The 23,686-nt window shown below is 44.4% G+C and overlaps 1 protein-coding gene across 1 annotated transcript in view; it reads right to left on the reverse strand.

The window, feature by feature from the left end:
• The window catches only part of Bnc1 (basonuclin 1), a 26,079-nt gene extending 4,744 nt beyond the window's left edge, over positions 1–21,335 (reverse strand). Inside the window, exons 1-4 of the mRNA XM_028754868.1 lie at positions 21,237–21,335; positions 7,227–7,326; positions 6,074–6,309; positions 1,989–3,844 (exon numbers count right to left, since the gene is read on the reverse strand). Coding sequence (XP_028610701.1) covers positions 1,989–3,844; positions 6,074–6,309; positions 7,227–7,326; positions 21,237–21,332 — 2,288 coding nt within the window. The 5' untranslated portion in view covers positions 21,333–21,335. The remainder of the gene's footprint in view (positions 1–1,988; positions 3,845–6,073; positions 6,310–7,226; positions 7,327–21,236) is intronic.
• Between the last annotated feature and the right edge of the window lie 2,351 nt (positions 21,336–23,686).

The following is a 23,686-nucleotide window of genomic DNA, read 5'->3' on the forward strand; positions in this document are numbered from 1 at the left end:
TCCTCCCTCCCTTCCTAGGAAGAGTTACTGATCAACTGTGTCTGTCTATCTGTCTGTCTGCCCCCTCTCCCTCTCACCCTTCCCTCCTTCCCTCCCTTCCTGCCTTCTTAGGAACTGCTGGTGGCTAGAGCTGTGGCTCAAAGAGGAGAAGCTGGTCTCCTTAACACAACGGTAATACAGTTCTCAACCTTTACTCAGCTGAAGAGACAGACCTGAGCTTGGGCTTACCCATAAAGTCCTACTTAAAATGGTGTTTTTGAAACTATAGATTTTTAGATAAATGTTCAGATATCTTGACTTTTGGAATAAGTAGTAGTGAAACAGAATGGAAGAATCTGTTAGAGTCAAGACTTCTATTCTTACAGGTCAGAACATAATAAAATATTGACTGCATGAAAATGAAGTATCATATGAAAAGAACTGTAGATATAGTACGTGTTATAATCTAGTAGACCCTGTGGGCTACAGCAGTCTCATAAGCAGCAAAGATAACCTAACTGCTACGACTACTACTTCTTCTTCATAACAACAGCTTATTCATGAGCAAACCCTCCTCTTCTTGGAGGATGAAGGAGAAGGGCTGGTTCACTAATTAGGGTACCCTAGTGGTTTGCTTTAAAGATCCTAGCAACAGAAGCAGGAATTTTAACTAATATCTCCTGTGTCTTCAGTAAAGACAATGAGAGTGTTCTTATGAGCCCTAGCAAGGAATGTGTGTGGGAGTCTTTACATTTTCACCCTCTTAACAAATGAGGCGTTACAATTTGGACTAAGTTTGCGGTGATGCTAAGCTGCTTCACGTCAAGCTTGTTTGAACAAATGTAGTTCTCACATCCTCCGAGCCATTTATCACACTGCATTTCGTCAGACAGCTGACCCTGTCATTAAACCTCTTAGCTCACCTTTGCTATACCTGCTCTCCCTTCCAGAGAGGCTGGGAGGAGGTGACCCAAATTGTGACTGTTAGCCACAGTGCACAAAGAAAAGCACAGTGCTGTGCTCCAGGATGATGAGCTCTGTGTGTGTGCACTCTGAGGCCAGTCTGTGTGCTTTACGAAAAGGAAGCGTCTTTCCAACATATATTACAGCTAGTGGAATGAGCCACTGATCATCTTTATTCTTTGATAGGTTAACATTTTTAAAAGTCTCTAGTCTAACTGCTATTTTTTTCTGGAAATGTTGCTGGATGACAATAAACCAGAGAAAAGGGCTCATGTGATGGACTCTTCATTTTGTGAAATGAAAACCAGGCTAGTTTTGAGAAATGCATGATACTTTAAAAAGCCTTCCTCCATCCTCCCCACACTTGCCCTTCCCACCAGCCGCTAACCTGAGAACCAACAGCACACCATTAGTACACACACCTGGGGTCAGATGTGTTCCGTAATTTGGAATCTCTCAGACAAGAAAGGTAGAATGATATATGTGCTGAAATACATCAGAGTATCTATTAATAAGTTAGTATCAATACATTCATTCGTAATTCAATAATGCCAAAGCTACATAAACCCTTTAGAAAGGTAATAGTGGAAATATACCACAAAAAGCATCTTGTCTTTCCAGGTCATGTTTTGTGGCTAAATGCTTTTAGATTTTTGGAACTGAAAATTCACGAGTTTCCTTAGAATAACTACCACAACATCTGGAAACTGGCTAGAAATGCAAACTCTCATGTTTCACTCCTGACCTACAACAGTAAATTTTAGGGTTAGACCCCAGAAGCCTGTTTTCCTGACCTTTTAGGCCAATACATGCTAAAGTTTAAAAACTGCTGGTTTTGGGTGGTGGTGGTGCATACCTTTAATCCCAGCACTTGGGAGGTAGAGTCAGACAGATTTGAGTTTCAGGCAAGGGACATCTACAGAGCTGAGCTTCAGGCCAGCCAGGCTACATAGAAAAATCTTGTCTCAAAAAACCAAACCCAACCAAGCAAGCAACCAACCTAAAACTGCTGTCTTGGGAGAAACAGTTGCTGACATATCCCTTACCTGTCTCTGCTCCTACGGGAAGGGAAAGCAGCCCCACAGCCCTCCACTGTGCACGCGTGTGTCTCTCGGGCATGTGTATTCTTCTCATGAGTCTTCATGCTGCAAGCGTTTTTAAAGGTCTTCTTGCAGATGTCACACTGAAAGCGAGTTTCTTCCCTCTGCTTCACTAGTGCATGCTCACCCAGGTGTTCCAGTTCTTTAGACTCTTCCAGAAAAGGAAAAGTCATTCCCCTACTAGACAAAGCACCAAAGAGTCCCCCAGCCAGCAGGCGCTGCTGCAACTCCATGTAGTCAGGAAAAGGGATTTGGGGCCCCAGGCCAGGTGGGAAATGGCGCTCGTGGCCACCATCCTCCACCTCTCTTGGCATCACTGAACTCAGTGCTACCTTCTGTTCAGCCTCCCTCTCAGTGAGTGTGGTTTGCTCAAGGGTTCTGCTGATAGCTCCATGCGACTCAATCACAGATTCAAGATGGCAGGCTCTTTCTCCTTGTGGAAGAGGCTCCTCTAAGCTCAGCTGTGTATGCTGTTCCTCAGGCACTCTGTCCGACTGAGGACTACCATCCTCTGGTTCGTCTTCACTGACTACTTGCAGGGGCACATCATCCTCTGAGCTGAGGCTGTGTCTCTTCTCATCAGCTATTTCCACAGCTTCTTTCTCTATTTTGATAGGCATACTGGACTTCCGGGATTTCTTCTTGGGAAGAGCATCAAAGGGCATGTCTGTGGAAACCAGCTGTTCTGGGATTGAAGAGGACAGCAGAGGGAGGGAAGGCAGCATGCCAGGTGTGTTTGCCAGCTCCGCAGGAGTGGCTGGACTGCGGTAGAAAGGAAGGACTGGCTGGACAGTCTTTAGATTAGGGAAAAGCACACCATTTTGCCCAATGCTTGAGAAAGCCGGTTGGCCTTTGGAGTCTTCCACTGAACCAGTGTAGCCAGGGAGGGGCCCACAGTCTGGAGACATCACTGTGAAACCTGGGCGCTTGTAGGTCTCAGAGCTTGCCAGGCTCAGGCTGTTCCTGAGATCTTTGTCCCGGTTGTTTCTGTTCATTGGCATGTGTAGGCGAGGGTTGGGGTTGGCGCTGTGTCGGTTCCGGCTCCTCAAGGAGCTGAACACCATGTTACAGCCTTCAATAGTACACTTATGCTTGATCTTCAGGTGGACGGCGTTGTAGTGGATCTTGAGAGTGCCTTTGTCATAAAATGTCTTCTCGCATGCAGTGCAGAACACCCGGCCCTTCTTAGCACTAAGGCTGTTCCTCTCAGGCTTTCCTTTGGCCTCAGAGGACAGCTGCGTCCTTTCGAGCTTACTGACAATGCTGTAGGAGCTGGAGTCGCTTAAGTGAGCACTGTCTTCCTTCTGGGTGACAGCTTCTGGACAGTTGAGACACTGTTCTTTTTCAACCGGAAATGGGGTGGAAGTTAAGAAGCTGTTGTCAGAGAAGGGCCCATGGAGCTCCTGTTTGGGGTCCTGGCTTTGGTCCTGACCCTGCTCCAGCATGTACTGTTCAGGCAGTGACCCTATCAGAGCAGGAGGCAGAGGGTTGAAGAACTGGAAAGGCAACATGAACGTCATGTTGCTTATAAGGTTCTCAAAGGGGTGCATGCTGCTGGGGTTTCCTTTGTCCACTGGAGTGGGGAGGCTAGCACTCCTGTGGCTGCAGCTCTCGATAAAGGCCCTGATGTCTACATTTGCTGTGGCAGGCGGTATGATGATAGACTGCTCTTCTTTCTCTTGGATTGCCATGAGCTCAACAATAGACTTGGTCTCTCCAAAACGAAGGAACTGCTGCAAGGTAGCCACTTCCTCCTCACTGGTCATGATGCTCCAGTGGTCCAACACCTTCCCTGAGGCATCCTAAATACAAACCAGAATGTAAGAGAATTCCAGTCCACGGCTGCCTAGTCTGCTCCCCACGCAGGCAGGTGCATTTCACGAAGCCTCCACCAGACTGTAAGAAGGTACTATTGTGCACATCGGAAAAATGCTATTGTGGATCAACACAAGGCTTGCTGAATTTAATCTCTGCCCACCCCACTCCCCTTGGACAGATACTCTATGCAGATCGGAAACTACACAAATGTAAATAGTGGCCATACCATTAGCCTAGAGGAGCTAAGTAAATGTGTATTACTCAAACCGAAGTTAAGAAAACTTGGTAATTATTTTTCATCTGATTTCAAACTAGTTGGTTATCATACATGATTTCTGTCATACATGAGGCACAATGACTTTCTTCACTAAAATAGAAATATGTATCATTTGATACGTATCATAGTGTTTTCATCTAAAGAGTACAAATGGGGCAGAGACGTCTGGATATAGCTCAAGCATTCATTTGCTGCAGACTTAATGATCCCCTAAGCACTTACCGTCAACAACCAAACGAGCACACACTGCTCTTCTACCTACGTTCATAAAACAGAGCTACAGTCACGCTGGAGATCTGTCAAACTCTAGCAAAGCCTAACTTTCCCCAAAACTACAATAAATATTTTATCACAGAACATGTATTTGATGGCCTACTGAGACTTTTCACAGTGCATGTGAGAGTTTTGAAGATGAGGAGGACTGTAACATCATAAATATTTCAAGCACCAGAGGTTCAAGGTAATTGATTCCACATTTTTAATCCTAACACTAGAAAGCAAGATTATTAGGATCATTAAATATTGATCTATATCATAATGCAACACCATGATGCTACTCTACGTATGGCCATTACTAGTCAGCTGAGGGCCCCACACCAGAGGTGTACACACAGATTCCAGGGAAAGATTACAGGCTTTAGAATTAGGAAGAAATGTACTCATTTCTGGGTCTGCACCATACTTGTGGAATAACTTTCAATGAGAGCACTCACAGTCTTCTGGATTAGAAAACAAGGGTAAATACGTTTAGTCCTGCACATACCTTTAATCCCAGCAGAGGTAGGTGGATCTCTGTGAGTTCATGGCCAGCCTGGCCTACCTAGAAAATTCTAGGCAAGCTAGGACTACATAGTGAGAGCCTATCTGAAAGGAAGGAAGGAAGGAAAGAAGGAAGGAAGGAAGGGAGGGAGGGAGGGAGGGAGGGAGGGGGGAGGGAGGGAGGGAGGGGCGGGCGGACAGAGGGAGGAAGAAAACAGGGATACTATGTCTACTTCATCATCAAAGTACTAGAAGAACATGTGCACTGATAAATATGTGTTGTCAACATTTGTTTTTAATGATATAACCTACCTAAAACTAAAGTTAATATTAGACTTGAAAATACATACATCTCTCATTTCACTGAAAAAATTTAACTGAAGTTTGCTGATATTTCTAGTGTAGTGGCAAGAAAACACTGCTCTGTCACTTCAGAAAACAGGTTGTCTTCTCAGAAAAGCCTTTGATGGTCTCTAAGAAACCTGAGGCATTACACCTATGATGTGACACAGGAAAAGACGTTCAGTTACCCTGGAAATAGACAAGGGAGAGAAAACTGAAGGGCTGAAGCAAAGAGGAGAACACGTGAGGAAGCTGAGAGAGAATTTGGTGTTGGTGGCGAGGAGAAAGTGGGTGAAGAAGAGTCGATAGCAGGAGGGAGAGGGAAGGATGGAGACGGAGAGGAGACGGAGAGGAAGGGTCAACATATGAACATAACAACATCACATGTGGAGCCGAGGAAAGACACTTAGCAGCCGAGTGGCAGAGGCGTTCCAGAACAGCAAAGGAGCGTTAGCTTGAGTGCTGCTTGCTGTGTAGTTCCCGCACGTAAACACCTTTTCTCATCCCTTAATTCTGACACGCAGAATCGGACACACAGAACACCTCAGGCCAGTGGGTAGTTTGGATACAGATAATGGAGGGCGCACCCAACATGAAGCAAGTGTTTTTCTGTGCAAGTCAGCTTAGTGAAGCAGGCTCAAGAGTTCACGTAGTACCCCCATAGCCTAAAGCTTCAGAGACCTTAGGAAAGTACACGACTCCCCCCAGAACATGAATCAGGGCCTTAAGTCATTAGAAAGACGTTCAAATGGATGGAGGCCACAGTGACTGGAAGGACACTGGGTTCCATCAGTTACGTGGCCACTCAAGGAGAACAGGGCCAAGGTCACTGTACCTGTAACACGTATCCACGGATGTAATCCTGAAGCGTCCAGTCCAAGGCATGGAGGATCTGTAGAACCTCATCTTGCTTCAGCACACTGAAGAGCCGGTCCAGTAGGATTTTCAGGCGAACAGGGATAGCCTGGGTTCCATACAGCATGAGGCTGCTAATATCGAACACCACATTGGACTGGACAATTTCCACTTGGCTCGTCGGATACACGGGGGGAATCCTCAGCTTACTTAGGGCTGAAAATCAAGTGCCAGACATTTGGGAAAGTTCTAATTTTAGGATAATCATTGCATAGAAAGAATATAAGAATAAGAAAGAACTGTAAGAACAGCTAAGGCTATTCTTAGTTATTGGTATCAAAAATCCATAAACTAATATCTGTAAGAGCCATAGGGCTTCACGTTCTGCATAGAGACTTCTCAAATAAAAATGGCAGACTAAGGATTACTCTCCCATTCTTGTGACATGCCTGAGAAGGAAAATCTTCACAAAGTTGGGGCGGGGGTGGAGCACAGAAGCATCGAGAACAAAATCAGAGACCTGACAGTTAAGAGTCAGAATCTGGAGGTGAAGATGGGCCTGGGAACTTCAAAGATCTGGGGTCAGGACCTGATCTGCTGTTTGGGATTAGGACTTTAGAAATTAAGCCACCTAAATCCAGTCTGTTCAACACAAAAGTTACCAGCCCCTGGGGGCTATTTACATTAAATTAATCAAAGTTAAAGAAAGGCAGTAACACCACTCTCCAGCGGCCCTTGCTATGCTTCCAGCATTCAGCAGTTCCAAGTGGCTCATGACTGTCAGAGTTAGCAAATGCAAAAGCAGGATGTCCAGTTATAAATTTCAGCTAAATCGTGAATTAGGGGCATGCTTGTATCAGGATACATTTCAGCCAAAAATATTAGAAGCTAATTATGACTGTGGACCATGTCTATCTGTCATACAACAGCACCTGAAGGATCAGTTTTGCATATTAGAACGGAGTTAATAAGGTATAAGTTAAAATGTGAAGAGATAATTTATGTAGCCTGTTACCTGGAGCATACTAGAAATTACTGTTTAGTTTAGGAATCAACTGTCACTCTTTGCCATTATAAATGTTTAAGTTATCAAGAAAGGCCACTAAAGGATGAGAAGGAAGAAAAAAAATTACCATGAGCCACCCATCCATGCCTGCACTGCTCGCACTGACGGTGGTTTATTTTCCCAGGTTTGAAACTTTGGCAACTGCAGTTCAGAGTACAGCCGATAGCCTGCACGAGAGAACACATTGTGTATATGATATCAGAGTGATGTGCAGGGTCTATTGCATTTATTAAACAAAGTGATTTTCCACACTCATAAGCATTCACTCAGCAGTGGGTGCCTTATGCCAGGCCAAAGGTGTGTATTATACCTTAGGGAATCCAATACTTGGGAGTCCATGAACCTCAACACAGACATTTTGCATATGATAATAAGAAAGGCTCTATAAGGATTTCTCAGAAAATATTATAGTTTGAAACCTTGCTCTTATGAAGAAAAATGAAAAATTGTATTTTTACCAAATTTCAAAGCTGATCAGAGCAGCAACTCTGAAAGAATAGACTAGTTTGGAGCCAGTAAAAGAAAAATCTGAAGTAAGAGTGATCCATGTACAGCTCTGTAACCCTCAGATGCTTATGATGGTAGATGCTGAAAATTTTAAATTGGTTTGAGAACACACAATGGCTGATCATATTCCATGACTGTTAGAGACAGATGTACGTCAGGCAAATCCTACACGGATGACTCAGTTTTATGCTATGGGCCATGTCTTGTATGTGTATATGAATATATATGTATGGTTATGCAATGTCCAAGACTATAGTGAAAATAGAAAACAAAGATCCATGTGTTCAACAAAGCCCTAGTGTTAAGACTGAGGAGACACATATATAGTGTTCTCTCTCTCCCTCTCCCTCTCCCTCTCTCTCCCTCCCTCTCCCTCCCTCTCCCTCTCTCTCTCTCCCTCTCCCTCCTTCTCCCTCCCTCTCCCTCCCTCTCTCTCTCTCTCCCTCCCTCTCCCTCCCTCTCTCTCCCTCTCCCTCTCCCTCTCTCTCTCCCTCTCTCTTTCCCTCTCTCTGCCTGTGTGTGTAGTGTTGTACATTTATGCATGCATTCATATGTGGGTCTGAATATGCGTATATGTGTAGACCAGAAGGTGATGCCAGCCCCAGGTGTCTTTCTCAGTTAACCTCCACCTTGTTATTTGAGTCAGGGTCTCACAGCAAGTCCAAAGCTCACCAATTCATACAGACTGGCTGACCAGTGAGTGAGCTCCACAGATTCTTCTGCTTCTGTCCCCAGCCGACCCAGTCCCAATCTGGGGTTACAAATCTGCGCTGTGGCTCTAAACTCAGGTCCTCATGCTTGTATGCCAAGTACTTTACCAACTCGTCTTATCAAGAGCTTCTCACAAGATAGAGGCCTACCTAAAGGATATAATCTATTATTATAGTCAACCAACCAACCAACCAACCAACCAACCAACCAACAAGATCCTTTAAAGGTGCTCAGTCAGTGAGGCTCTCAGTCAATATATATACATATATACATATACACACACACACACAAACACACACACACACATATATGCATACACATATGCATAGGCATATATATATACAGTTATAAAGTATGCTTCTCTAGTGAAATTTGTATGGTTTGAGAGAGCTTTGAAATTGGGGAGAATGTGCGTTCAGAAAAAGAACAAGGCCTCTGAATTTGGGGGCTTAAACCTTTAGTCTGCCAGTCAAGGCACAGTGTGGAGGACGAGGAAGGAGAATCTGGTCAAGGATTTGGGAAATTCACTTCAAGGACTAGTGCAACCAGACTCCCTCAAAAAAAAAAATCATCTGCTTGCTGTGCTGTGAAATGTACAGCTACTCTGGAACAGTCTGGTAGCTTCTTTAAAAGTCAAGCATAGAGTTACTGTATGACCGAGAAACTGTGCTCGTTAGTATATAGCCAAGAGAACAAAAAACGTATGTCCATTCCCAAACTATCCACATGAGTGTTCATAGCACTATCCACAGCAGTGAAAGTGGAAACATCCCCAATATCCACCAACAGACGAATAAGCAAGATGTGGCCTACCCACCAATGGAGTGTTGGTGTCCTCACAAAGGCATGGAGAACGGAGCTGTGCTACAGATGCGTGGAGAAGGCAGGCACAAAGTCACATGGTCCTATGGTTCTATTTACATGAAATGTCAGGAGGAGGCCAATTCATAGAGTCAGAGAGCAGAGGAGTGACTGTGGGGAATGGAGCCGAGGTGAAAAGAGACTGAATGGGAAACAGAAGAGTATTCTTTGGGTTATATAAAGGAATACCTTGCTTTCTAGTATGTTCATTTACTGAGCTTGGAAATATTGAACTTTTTATGAACTAAAAATTTATGGCATATCTCAGTGTTATCCTTTTTTTTTCCCTTTGGTTTTTTGAGACAGGGTTTCTCTGTGTAGTTCTGGCTGTCCTGGAACTTACTCTGTAGACCAGGCTGGCCTTGAACTCAGAAATCCACCTGCCTCTGCCTCCCAAGTGCTGGGATTAAAGGCGTGCACCACCACTGCCCAGCTGTTATCCATATTTTTAAAACCAATACACTATGTTTCAATTAAGGTGTGCACGTATAACTAATATTTCATATTTAACAGACTATAGCATAAACTTAACTTTTACATACACAGAAAACTATAAAAGATGTATGATTTGCTGTGACTTGTGGAGAAACTGTCAGGTCTTTTTGGGAAGCAGTTGGGATATTCTAGATTCCCATAGTGACCTATGAGGAATTCATCAACACTTGTTAGTGTTTCAAGACAGAGTTTTATGCAGCCCAGACAGGTCTCATATTTACTAAGTAGCACAGGATGACCTTGAACTCCTGACCCTCCTGCCTCTTTCTGCTAAGAACTGGGACTACAGACTCCTGGTCACCTCAAGAGTTTGTTTGTGTTCTGCTTTTTGTGTTTAATAGCCATCCTTGTGATCCTTGTGGATGCAAGTGAAATCTCATTGTGGTTTGGTTCACACTTCCCTGATGACTGATGGGTTACCATCTTTTCTGTGTTTACCAGCTATTCATGCATATTGTTTGGAGACATATCTGTTAGATCCTTTGACTACTTTTTTTTTTAAAAAATAAGGTTGTGGTTTTGGCACTGTGCTGTACTCATTCTTTTATTTTCCAGGTTCAAGTCTGTTACTAGATACATTATTTCAAATATGCTCTCCCACCTTTTCTCTTTCTTAATCATATCTTTTGATACACATTAGTTTCAGATTTTGCGCAGGCTTTAAGGTGATGAAGTGCCATAAAATTAGAGGATGAGAGTCATACAGAGTAATCATTTGTTGATTGCTAAACGCTAAAGAACGCCATCTTACACAAAGCTGAGGTAATTCACAATCCAGATTTAACAAATATGGCTTACCAAGAAAAAATTTTAAAGGGAAGAACATTTCTTTCACCTCTATTTCTTGAGATAGCATTTGCTCTTTTAGAAAAAGGTATGGATGGCTAGGAATGGTGATACATGCCTTTAATCCCAGAACTCAGTAGGCAAAGGCAGGCAGGTTTGTGAGTTTGAGGCTAGGCTGGTGTACATTATTGAGTTCAGACTAGCTAAGATTATATAAGGAGATCCTGTCTCAAAAAACAAAAACAAAAATAAATATGGTTATGGAAATATACAATTAAACTTACATTTATTTTGAAAATTAAGCCTGTTTTAAGAGAAAGAGATGTTGAATACACACTTGCTCTAATTCCTAAAGATATTGCTCAAAAGACTGAGGCTCATGCAACATCTTTGGAATGACTGTGTGAATCTGTCTCCCATTCTGCAGAATGAAACCGCAAGGAACAATCCCAAGCAGACTCCCTAACCAAGGACTGAAGCTTATTTTCTCCATCTCCGGCTATTCCACTTGTACATCCCACCCTCAGACAACTCACATTCCAGGTGCAGAGATCTCTGTGGCTGTCCTATGTATTAGTCAGTGACAGTGGCCCTGGCCTCTGACCCACCATGTGTCAATTACACTCCTTTAGACGTTCCCAAATGTCCCTAAGACCTATGTCATCTGTCATTGAGACCACTGACCCAATTTGCTCACTCCCATACAGCAGCTTCTACTTGAGGAACGTAACTTAAACAACAGTATCCACAATTCTCATTTGTAAGTGTTGATTTATGAGAAACACTCATGTGGCTGTGCACAAAGCTATTTGAATAAGGTTTAATAAAGCTTGTTAAGTATCTATAGAAATAAATGTCAAAGGAATTATTTGTAAACTAGAAGAACCTAATTAGAATATCAAAGAAAAGTTCTGATGTAAAGACTCCTGGATTCTTCTATATAGCTCAGAATTCCACCATGTCAAATTAATAGCATCCTTAGCTGAAGATAAATTAAACCTTCTCAAATGAAATCAAACAAAAAAAATTCTAATTACAAGATGAAAGTCCTCATATAAATCAAAATGGAAAACTTGAAATTTACATGTTTTCACTTGGGTCCCTAATACTCGCTCCATTGTCCAGAAAGAAAGCAGATGTTTCTAGTCATCCAAACTCAACTAGACATGACTATCACATCTTAGGCTCTTCTCCTAATCAGATGATCTCCAGAGTTGTTATTAGCCACTTTGATGAGGTACAAATCCATATCTAAGATTCTGCCTCGATGACTTACAACCATCATGTTGCTCACTCGCTCACAGCTTGTATGTGACACATTTGGTCATTCACTGTCTTGGGAGAGGCCGGGAATATGTGGCCTGGAGTTTAGCTAGCGTGGTGGATCTGCTTAATTTTCCAGACACTCCTGTACTACCTTTAGCTTGGGGAGATGCTTCCATAGGCCTTTTGCTTGAGGGGCTGAGAACCCATCCCAGGCACACAGTGGGGTAGATGCACATATCTAGCATTGGACAATAGAGGCCTGTTTTGGAATTTGAATTGACCTCAATAATAAAAATCATTCAAAGCTATTGTCAGTTCAAAGTATTTAGTCTTCACTGTCTAGAATGCTGGTTGCAGGTGGCTATTGAGATCTAATTACATAGCATAGCATTTAAATTCAGTTCCTTGGTCACTCCAATCACACTTGGTGCTCTACTTGTGGCTAGCAGCCACGACAATGGACAGTGATGATACCATCATTGCAGAAAGTTCTCTGGGCCAGTGCTAAGTTCAGGAATGAGATCAGCCAGGCCATGAGACCAGCGAGGCTGCTGTTTAATAGGCAATCTCATTTAGTCCTTACTACCCTGCTGTGAGGACAGAATTATTTTAGAACACTTAAATTAACGGAAGATTTACAACTTACTCAGGGTCACGCGGCTAGTCAGCTTTACTAAACATTATGTGTGAGACAATGCACCAAACAACACCAATGTGTCACCCGTATTTCCTTCTCACAACCACTGAGGGAGTTCACTGCTACCATCCCTCTTTTACATACTAAGAAGCAGAAGAATTTACAGGCTATCCAGGTGATCTAAAATCTGAATATTCATGGGGGATATTCTGCCTTAGAAGTATCAGTATTTGGTGCTAACCACAGTAGCACTCAGTTGCAATACTTTTTAGGGTTGGTACTATAAGATGAAGAGGTTAAAGTTTCACATGGTAAAGAAACTTCACTGGGTTAAGCATTTCTTGGGTGTGAGTGAGACGTCACTCTGAACTGAGGAGGCTGCAGAGTAGAACAAGACTGCGGGCTGGGGGCCCGAACCTTCATGGAGCTTAAATCTAGAGGAGGTAGATGATGGTAAGTCAAGTAAGAATTTCATAGTCGAGTGAGTGTTGGGAGAGAGCTGAGCAGACCTCAGTGCTACAACCGGCTGGCACGCAGAGTACCAGTGAGGGGTTATCCCTTATGGAGGCTGTCATCAAGGGCCTCAGAGGACATACGTACAAGCCAAGGGGATGGAGAGGACGGAGAGAGTATCTTAGAGAGAAAGCTCAGCAAGGGCAAAGGCCATAAGACGTTAGAGGGACTGGTGAGTTCAGGAAAGAGAAAGGAGGACAGTGTAGCTAAACAGAGTGAGGTTAAGGGTAAAAAATAAGTCAGAGAGGCACCAGAGACCATTCTGTACGGGGCCTTGTAGGACAGGCCAAGAGCTCCGAGCCTCCTGGAAACAAGACAAGTGAACCTGGTCTGCTGTTATAAAGAGAACTTTAGCGACACAGGTGGACGTCTTTCACGTCACTGAGCACCTTCACTAAGTGTAATACAATCTAGAACTTTCCCCATCCTCTGTCATCCTTCTGGCTCAGTCTTCAGCTTATGCTGTTAGGCACTCCTGCCATCCCCAGGCCAGTCAGCCATATGAGTGGATATACAGACGAGAAATGAAGAAACAGATACACAGTGCGACCATACTTCTTTCTGGCAAGTCCACAAGCAGGCTCTCAGGTCCTCTGGCTCTGGTGGTGTGACTCTGCATAGATACAACCACCAAAAATCTACGAAAGATAAAAATGTTCCTGAAAGTCTCTCCACCGTTCAGAAAAAGGTGATGAAACAATTCTAACACCTGTTGACCAGCAGAGCCTCCTGCTCAGCAACCCCCCCCCTGTGCTGCCTGAATGGAGACGTGAAGGACTGAAGCAGTCCAAGTTTTACCTTGTGCAATGATTACAGACGCCCGTCTAGTTTCTTTGAATTTTTATTTATTTTATTGGGCAGAGGCACACATGTCACAGTGTAAATGTGGAGGTCAGAAAAGTCTGTGGGAGTTTGCTGTCTCCTTCCATCACGTGGGCTGAATCCAGGCCATCGGGCTTGATGGCAAATACCTTTATCCACCGAGCCATCTTGCTGTCCCATGGTATCCTTTTTTTTCTGATGTGCTTTGGTAAAAGAATTTTAGCTAGGCCTCATGTTGCAATTCTATAAATCCCAGTTACACGTGAGACTAGGGTAGGAGGATTATAGGTTCAAGGCTTGCCAGTACTTCAAAGTAAATTGGAGGCTGGTCTGGACAACTCCGTGAAGCCCTGTCTCAAGCTGAAAGCTAAACAGAGGGCTGAGGATATGGCTCAGTGGTAGAGTGTCTGCTCAATGTGTGGGCCTTAGGTTCAACCTCTAGTACGAAAAATAAGAACAAAGGGAATTTTAATTTCCTTGCCCTCACTGATGGACAGGCAGCTAAGCACTGGCTCATGGTGGACAGTGGAACTTCCTGGGTAGAGTATTACAAAAGCTCCACATACATGGGAACTGTCCTTTGTTTTTCCTCCAGCTTGGAACAAAACCAGGGTGGCTAGAGAGCAGAGGGCACTCTGTGACCATTAGGCAACCTGGAGGTCACATCGCAAGGATGGCTGAGAATAAAGAATGGTCACTGTTACCTTGGTGCTGTTTACTAGTAGCCAAATGCACTCCCTAGTTGCACACTTACACAGTGATCTTCCCATTGGCCATTAAAGGGCCACAAAATCAAAACAAAACCCACCTAGAAAACGGCTCGCGAGGAGAGATGGCTGTGGCTAAGTTTGGAGTCTGAGGCCCTATCTTAATGATGGAATATCAAGACTCTGTCAGATCTCCTTACGGTAAAAATTCATTAAGTTCTTAACCTCAAATCAAAGGACCCCAGGCTGCCAAACTACAACTCACCTACAATTCACCAGGTTTGGGGACAGAAAGGCTTTTCCAGCTTGTATTTTTAAACAGTAGACATAGATAACTGCTATTTGTTGGTTCAAGTCCTGGAAATGTTCACTGCACATCCCAAACTGCCAATCAGAACATAACTGAAAGTCGCTAGGATGCCCCGTGAGCCGGAGGCTTTGTTTCTCTCCACCTGCAACAACACTGTCATTCTCCTACCAATGGGGCTACAGCCTGGCTCCCCTGGCACTGAAAATCAAACATTCAAAGCTGGGCTCTGTCTCCTTGGAGCCACCTGACACTAGTTCTGCTCTTTCAGTTTTCTTACCAGAACCAGGTTTGCCTTCTGATTCCGACCTCCCCACTCCCTTTTCACAGATTTCTTTCATTTTTTTATGTTCTCCATCAATTTTCTCATATATGAAACCCTACAGGGGTGCAACTAGGATTCTGAAAATACCATTGCCATTTGTCAGATGGGCAGTTAGGACAACCTGGAGAAGGAAGAGAGCCACCGATGTCCTCCTGTGTGAGGCAGCTTACCTGGCTGGCAGCACCAAGCAGAAGCCTTCCTGACAGGTACCCGTAACAGATGTTCATCTCACCAGCACACCACACCTTCATCTTGCAAGCCTCAGCCAAGTAAAAAGTGGCAGTGACAGCACTGGAGAGATGGCTCAGTGGTTAAAAGTGTTGACTGCTCTTCCAGATGACTCAGGTTCAATTCCCAGCACCACAGAGCAGCTCACAGCTGTCTTTACCTCCAGTTCCAGGGGATCTAACACCCTTACACAGACACACACACTGCCCAAACACCAATGCACATAAAATTAATTATTTAAAAAAAACAGCATTGAGTATGGTTGATCAGAAATAGGTTGCACCATTTACAGGTTAAAAAGCCAAGGCTTTGAAATACCCTCAAGACAAATGCATAAGTCATTGATAGTGGTTAGAGAATACTGGGAAACCAATAAACTATTTTGAGAACCAGTAAACTAAAGAAGAGTGAAACAGGTGTTCTTTCCTAGAGGACTTGAGCTCCAGGCAAGCCAAACCACTGACAAGACAGGGTCTCTAAGAATATGAGTCAAATCAGTGAAGAACTAACATTCTCCTATTTCACAGTTCTTAATAAAAAAAAAGGCAGCAATCAGCCTCATTAGACCCTGAATAGAAAGTACACCCCATTTCACATGTGGTTTTCTTGTCAAAACATCTAAACCTATGGCTGGATCAAGATTCTTCACCAACACTGAGTTTGGAAGATACAGGAGACAGAAATATATGTAAATGACATCACAAGAAAGGAATTGTCAGAACTCAGACTAGCATTCTAAAGATTGCTGGCTGACTTGGCCTTTTCAACAGATAACGGCATGGTTGAAAAAAAGAACAAACTATAAACCTAGACATTAGAAGAGAGAGATGGTGTATACATTTGTATTCTAATTTGAATAAACCAATGGTAATACAAGGTTTATAAGACAGTCTAGGAAATCTGAACATTGCCTGGAAATTTAATGGCATTAAGGAGCTATGATAATTAACTATTATTACTTCCTGGTGTTGAGACTTGAACCTACGGCCCTGAACATGCTAAGCATGTGCTCCATCACTGAGCCACACCCACACATTATTTTAAGGTGTTTTATGGTATATTGGTTTGTTTCTAAAAGGGAACGCTTTTATATTTTGCAGCAACATTTAGCAACATATTAAATATTTTTAATGAAATTGTATGACAGCTAGAATCTCCTTTAAAGTAATCTGAGGTTTCTAGTAGTAGGAAATAGGAAATGCAGATGAAGAAGATTAACTCTTGACATCCCAAACACACATCATCAAATTTCATTACAGGTTAATTCTGTTTATTTAAAATTTTCTATAATGGAAAATTGAAAAAGTAAACTATGTGAAGACTCCTATTCCCTTCAAAATTTCAGTTTGCACTAGCTGACAGAGAATAACCTGTGTAGAGAGGCCAGGGGAGTCTTCCTCCAGGAGAAAGCAGACATGTTCTCTGTGTACAAGCAATACTCCGGGTTGGTGTGCTGGGCCCAGGATCCTGACCCACAAAACATAGGTTTCTGGTTGGCCCGTGAGTGCCAATCTTGAAAAGCAATGTATGTGTGATTGAGGGGTAGGAGGCCCTGATGGACAGTCAGCGTCTCTCTGTTGGGTTTTCTAGGGTTCTGGAGAATGGAAGACCCTGTTTACCATCATCAGGAGTGAAGGCCATGATTGAAAGGGAGGACCTGGAAGTCTCAGGATGTAGTTAGCATTTGTAACGTAAAAGTGACACTGAAGGAGAACTGACGGACTGTGGCACCTCACTGCAAGCTAGGGCTGAAGGGCCATGGAGATGGGCCTGCAGAGAGAGGTTAGGGAGCTACAGCCCTTCAGGGGACGGATGTTGGGCTAAGTCTACCTGTGAGCAAAAGGTATACAGGACACCTCTGTCAAGTTTCCTTGGTGCTTAGTTCAAAGACAATAACGGGAAAAATACTTGTTCTATTTTTTGTTTGTTTGTTTGTTTTTTGTCTTTATAATTTATTTTTTCTCAAATCGTAAAATACTTGTTCTTTTGATGTTCATGAATCAAAGCCTAAATCCTATGCCAAAACAACTTAACATCTACACCCCTTTTTCGTAATATTATTAGTTTTGGAAATTGAAAATGTGAAAAATTGTAGAAAATATACAAACACCTTAGAAATCAAACTGAATTACTTCCTTAAAAAAAAAAAGCTTCAAAATACACAGCAATATAAATGTTATGGGCATATTTCTTCCTTATAGCCTACATGCAGACGAGCTCAGAAGTCTTCATAAACCTTAGATAACAAGGCTAAAAAGACATCAGTGATATGTAACATACAGTCAGCCTTGGAAAGTGGGAATAAAAAACACCTTAACATTTTAGTTAGGGTAGTTTTGTTAAATACGTAACATAAATCTGTTACTAACGATTATGTAAAAGCCGAGTGTGAACACAGTTCAATAAAACCGTTTCAGGGACTCGATGGGAACTAAAACCCGACTTTTTTGACAGAGTAAACTCAAAGTCAGTTATTGATGACATTCCAACCCCCACCTTAAGACTCAGCACAGTACATCATGAGACATTACAGTTGGAGGTAGAAAAGCTTGACTGTCAGAATAATTCCATAAACAGGTGGAAGGCTACGGCGGAATCACAACGACTTTTCCAGGAGCTGGAAAAGAGCTGAAAGCTGTTTTCTGAATCCCAGTGTATGAAAGGCTCACACAATCCGTAGGAAGGGACAGCGGAATCAATATAATGAACGGGAAGAACATTTAAAAGCGTAAATTAGAATTCTCCTGAGGTAAGCATTCTACACAGGACTGCTCGAGCCTAGCTTTTTTTTACATTTGATTTTCCCAACCTCTCCCTTCCTTTACTAGTGGAGAGAAATGGTAATCTCCTGTAAACTAGAGTTTGTTTACGATTGGTTAGGTTGATTTATAATAAATGGTCCATGTGTGGACAGGAACCAAGAGCTGTTTTTTAAGTAACTTTGTACGTCTGAGGAGGCCCCAAACTGGACTCTGGAGAAGCAGGGCTGCTTTGTGTTTGGACTCACCTTCCTTGGCTAAAACAGGCACGTGTGTGGAGGTGGAGAGCCAGGGGTGTCACACTGCAATCTTGGAAACTCCAGAAGGAGGGAGAAAGGACTTCAAAGGATGATGAGATAAGAAAAAGGGTTTCTGCTAGAAACCAACTAAAAAGGGAGGAAGATTCCAGCACTTCCTGACGCTGCTTCTGTGCAGCCTCCAGTTATCTTAAACATCCCTCAAAAAAGTCACCAAGAATAAACAAGCAAAGTCAAGATCTGTAGTGAAATACTCACAATAAGGGAAAGGACAAAAAGAGCACATGACTTCCTAAACCTGGATCTTAGCAAAACCAGTTCGGAGAACCTGGGTAAATGGCATTTCTAGTTTCTTTCGAACCAGACTGTTTCTGACAAAAGTAACTGCCTCACTCTAAATGACATCTGTAGAGGAGAAAATCCACCCTGGGGTGAAGCACACTCCTCCTGCAAGTAATTTACCTTGCAAGCCTTCGGGGCAACTCCATTTAATGGCCACCGTCAAAATAGCTTCCAAAGCCATACACAGAGGCTCAAAGACATTTCTGGCCCCCTGTACTGCAGTTTCACTTCACTAACAAACTAAAGTTTTAAAATGTTCCCTCACACTTACTTCAGAAGTGACAAGTGTGTGCTTAAGAGACAATTACTTGTTCTGTAGGGAAACAAGATGGCTTTTTTTCTCACCATGGGGCTGGGTCATTTTTCCAAGCTGACAATCTGAGGTATAAAATATGGGTACAGGCCTGGGATACAGGTCTAATTTCTTCAAGGGGAAAGGTCACAAAAACCAAATCATCCTCTGTATAAACCTTATATTTCTTAGGCAATAGATTTATGTGGATTAAGATTTCTTATGTGAATTCCAACCCAGGCACACGGATCACTGGTACATATCTTAGGAAATATTCATGGGCAGATTATTCAAACTGGTAAGCATTTTCTCTCTGACAGACAGAGCTCCATGGGATCCTTACCAGTCTGCATGGGTGGAGATGATAGTACAAATTAAATTATGCAGCTGTCTGAACACAATCTGAGTTCTCAAACTCTGAGGAGCTCATGCCCTAAAAGATTCCACCAAAGTGTCTGAGGATTTGGCTACAGCAGAACACGGTCAACAACTGAGTGGAAACAGTTACAGTTTCTGTAAAACTGACGTTTGTGAACTTTACTAGACAATAAATGAAATAATAAGTCATGTATTGTTTAACACTCTAAAAGTATTCTAAAAAGAATAGTTATTAAAATTCCCCAGAGGAAGAAGGGCAGCTGTCTGTATCTATTTTAAAGAAAAATAAGACACAGCACAAATTGCAACACTTGAAGTAATGTGCAAAATTACACTTTGATGCATACAATTTCAAGGAAGGTTTAATAATATGCATCAACAAATTTGGGGAGGGGCAAATGAGAAAGTTGTATGTTTCCCTACCCCAACAATAGTTTTAATACACAAACATCAATTTGTAAACTCAATTTGTAACTCTGTTAAATCTGAAAAGACCCTATGAGATCTAATAGCAAGGTGAAGACAATGAGCAAGGGGAAAAAAAAAAAGATGCCAAAAAAAGAAAAAAGATTTGCCAAAATGCTGTTTTTTAGTTCACCTATACTGTCACACCAAAATCTTGTTGCTTTAATAAGAATTTACTTCTTATTGTTGATACATCTGTTCTGTGTTTCCATGCAAAAACATGTCTAAACACACACACACACACACACACACACACACACACACACACACACACTGACAGGGATTCCCAGGACACCAGTGGGGCCTCTTTCATGCCTCTTTTAAGTGTTAACAGCAGAGGCCTGGCTGTGACCAGGCGTCTGGCCCGATTTAAATGCCCTCATCTTCAGAGGTCTGAGGTGAGCCTAGCCATAAAACTAGGGGACATTACGGAACCCCAGAGTGTCTGATCTTTCCCCGCAACACACACAACTTCACTCATACAATTAAGGCTGTTAGCTGGCATTCCATTTAACTGTCAAACTCAGGCTGGTGGCAGCCCCACAGCCACAAAGAGATGCCTTAAACGAGAAGAACATGTTTCTACACCGCATTTGAGAAAGTTTGGCTCCGAGCTATGTACTGATTGATATCAGATCTCTCTCACTCGCCTCTCCAATCTTGTCACATCTGGCTGACAAATCCCCAGGAGCTTATCCGGTAGGGTTAAGAGGGTCCCTGGGGAAGCAGCAGCCCGTAGACAGCGGGCCCCGAAGCAGACGCTGGGGTACAACCGGCTGGAACCCCGCTGCCGGGTGGACAGTCGCTGCGCCACTAAGCACCTCACCTCTGCAATGCCAGGGTCCCTTCCTGTCACCCGCAGGTAATCCATCTCCAGAGAGACTGGACTTTGGCTCTCTGGCTTCCCCATCAGTATCTGGATGAGCTCCTACAAGTCCCTGAGCGTCCGAGGACACGAACAACCCTCACTGTCCCACGCCAGGCGGAACGCCGACAAACCAACTCACGCCTTCAGCGCGGTTCATCTGCAAGTGTCCTCTTTAGACACGTCTAAGCTGACGGTTTGCAGCGCTTTGGGCTTTTTTTTCTCTTGCCTTTTTTTAAAAAAAAGCAAGGATTTGTCCCTCAGGGGATTGGCGTCCCCTCCACGCCCCTCAGGCGTCTCCAAGACTCTCCTCCCGGAATGACCGAAGGTCACCGCTTGAAAAACCAGACAGATGAACGGTCGTAGCCAACAGCAGTTGGACAGGGGTTCTGGGGTGTAAGAAAAACGGGGCGCCGCTCGCGGGTCACCTCGCTGTGACGGGGCTCAGGCTGGGAGGAACCGCAGTTCGGCCTCCCCGGACGCGCACGGCGGCGCCGACGAGCAGGTGGCCCTCGTCAGGCGGCCCCGTGCCCATAGCCCGCGCGACCGCTTACCTCAGCCATCCTGCGGCCGCTGCGGAGCCGGCCTTCCCGGCGCGCGTCCCCTGCCCGGGCCGCTCCGCGTCCGCCCCGGCTCGGCGACCGCCGCATCCACGCTCTGGCCGTCTGGGCCACCCGCCCTGCGCAGGAGAAGTGGGCGGCTCCCCGCTGCGCCCGGTGGCCGCGCCGGCCCTTGCGCCCCTCGTGCACCTTCGAGTCCGCCCCGCGCCCCGGGGGGCCGCCCCTCCGCTCGCCCCGCCCCGCGCCCCTGCTCCGGCCGCCGGGGGCTGCGGGCGCCGCTCGGGGCGGGGGGGAAAGGCCGTGCGAAGTCGCCGCAGCTGAGGCCAGGCCGCGGCCCCCCGCGCACAGCGGAGACCTCGGCGGCCGCGGGCGCGGAGGTGTCTGCCCCCGGCGGGCTTGAAGGCACTTGTTGAGAAAGAGACAGACGTGTCGGCGTTTGCCTCTCCTGGGCGAGGGCGAAACGCTCTCTGAAGTTCCCTGGCTGTGCTCTCTGGGGCTGGTGGTGCCTCCCTCGCCTCCCCCGGAGGCGCCTCGGGTCCCGGTGCGGACCAGGCAGAAGGCTGCGCTGCCTCCGCCCCCACCAGGAACTTTTATTTCCACAGATGTGGGGACTTGGGTCGGGTCATGGAGGCTTGATTGGGAACTCAAACACCCCGGTCCCTTGTGTGCTCTGTGTTAAAGTCCCGGTGTTACCGCTTCCCTGGGACAGGTGACTTCGCTCTTTGAGTCTCGGTTGCAAAGCGGGATTAGGCTTTCTTGCCTCTTAACTGGGTTCTAAGGAGACACCGAAATAAAGTGATAAATCAAAAACGAGCTTCGTCCCTGTGAGCCGATGGGGAGGGGCCCGCCAGGAGAACCTGCTTTCCGGGGCCTGAGGACAAAGAATCCTTCGGCCCTAAGAGCAGGGGAAGATAGTCCACAGCTGGTGTGAACCAGAGACAGGCTTTACTATATAGCTCTTGGGCAGGGCGGACCTGAGACCTGAAGAGAGGCCAAATGTTTGGCTTTTGGGGTCTGTCCTTTTTTAGAATTTAGAGCCTAGACTTGGCGTGGCAGGTCTTGTTTCCTTTTCTTTCAATTTGTTGCACCTGCTTCGCTGCTGGTGGGCGTCCTTGAAAAGGGAACACAGTTCTACACAAATCAGAGGTGAGGGACAATGAATGAATTGCAAACAAACAGAAGACAGAATGCCTGTTGCCCCACGTGCTGACAACAGGCTTCAGAGGGGGAAAGGTGAGAACAGGACACGTGAGAAAAACGTGCGGGTATCTGTGCTTCAAGGGGGTCTGGAAACTGGACACCAGTATTTTTTTGCCAGGTGGCTGTTCTGAGTCAACATGGTGGTACTTTTCCTTGCAGGCTTGAAGTTACCTGGCCATTGTGATAAGCATTGACCTGTCCAGGCAAATTAATATTGCCACATGGCTTACTTCATTACGAAGCCTTTTTTTTATTAGTGACCAAACTAAACTGGTTGATTACCTTCTGTTTCTCTTGCTTCCCAAACCGCTACAGTCCACCACACCACACAACATTTTAGGCCTTTCTTCTAGTCCTTTCTTTTCTGGCTATTGCTTGCTTCAAGGTGCTCTCTTCAGAGAGGAATGTGGCCGTGGCTCTGAAGCCTTCCCTGACACACCAGGCCTCCACTCCACATAGTTCTGCACCCTCCATTTGTTTCTGCTCCCTACCCCCCAAGCTTATTGCCTTTGAAGCCTAGTTGTGTTTCTTTGTCTTAACTTCTTGGCCATCGCACATCTTAGTCGATTCTGTGCAATGAATTGCTGTCGCAGACAGGACCCTTGTTTCAGAGTTAGAGTGACCTGGGCTTGTTCTCAACAATTGGAAACTGCTGGAGGAAGCCAGCCAATTGGTCTCCCTTTTCTTATCTATGAAGGCGGATCTGAAATCATCTCTAAATTTAGGTTGACAAACTAAATAAAATAATCTCTTTTACGACATGTAGAGCTGATTTTATTAATTAATTAACTAATTCTTTTAGAATTTTAGAACGCTTATATTTGCTTGTTATACATCCACCAAAGTGTCTAAATCCTAGGAAATGGTCCATTTAAATATTTTTAATTTTTTTTAGTTGAAAGTTTGTGTTCACTGCAAATGAATTGTATTTGTTTTAGTAAAACTTTCCGCCAGTGACAGATATTAGGCTCAACGTGTTAACTCTATTCCTGCATACAAACACAGGGAAGGAAGACTTGGGATTGGTTTGAACACATGAAAACAGGCTGCCTCTCTCAAAGTGTATCACATTTTACATACAGGGAATTAATAGGTCTAGGTGAAAATTACTAATTAATCTCCTGTAGATTCTTTTTAGAGTAACATATCTTACAGTGCCATGTGACTTCTGAAATCGCTCTTAGCGTACTGTTAGTTGATGGGCTGGCTTCTCTATCACCTCTTGGAAACAGGTACTCAGAAAC

This window comes from Grammomys surdaster, unplaced genomic scaffold, assembly GCF_004785775.1.
Source record: "Grammomys surdaster isolate TR1022 unplaced genomic scaffold, NIH_TR_1.0 126036, whole genome shotgun sequence".
Lineage (NCBI taxonomy): Eukaryota > Metazoa > Chordata > Mammalia > Rodentia > Muridae > Grammomys > Grammomys surdaster.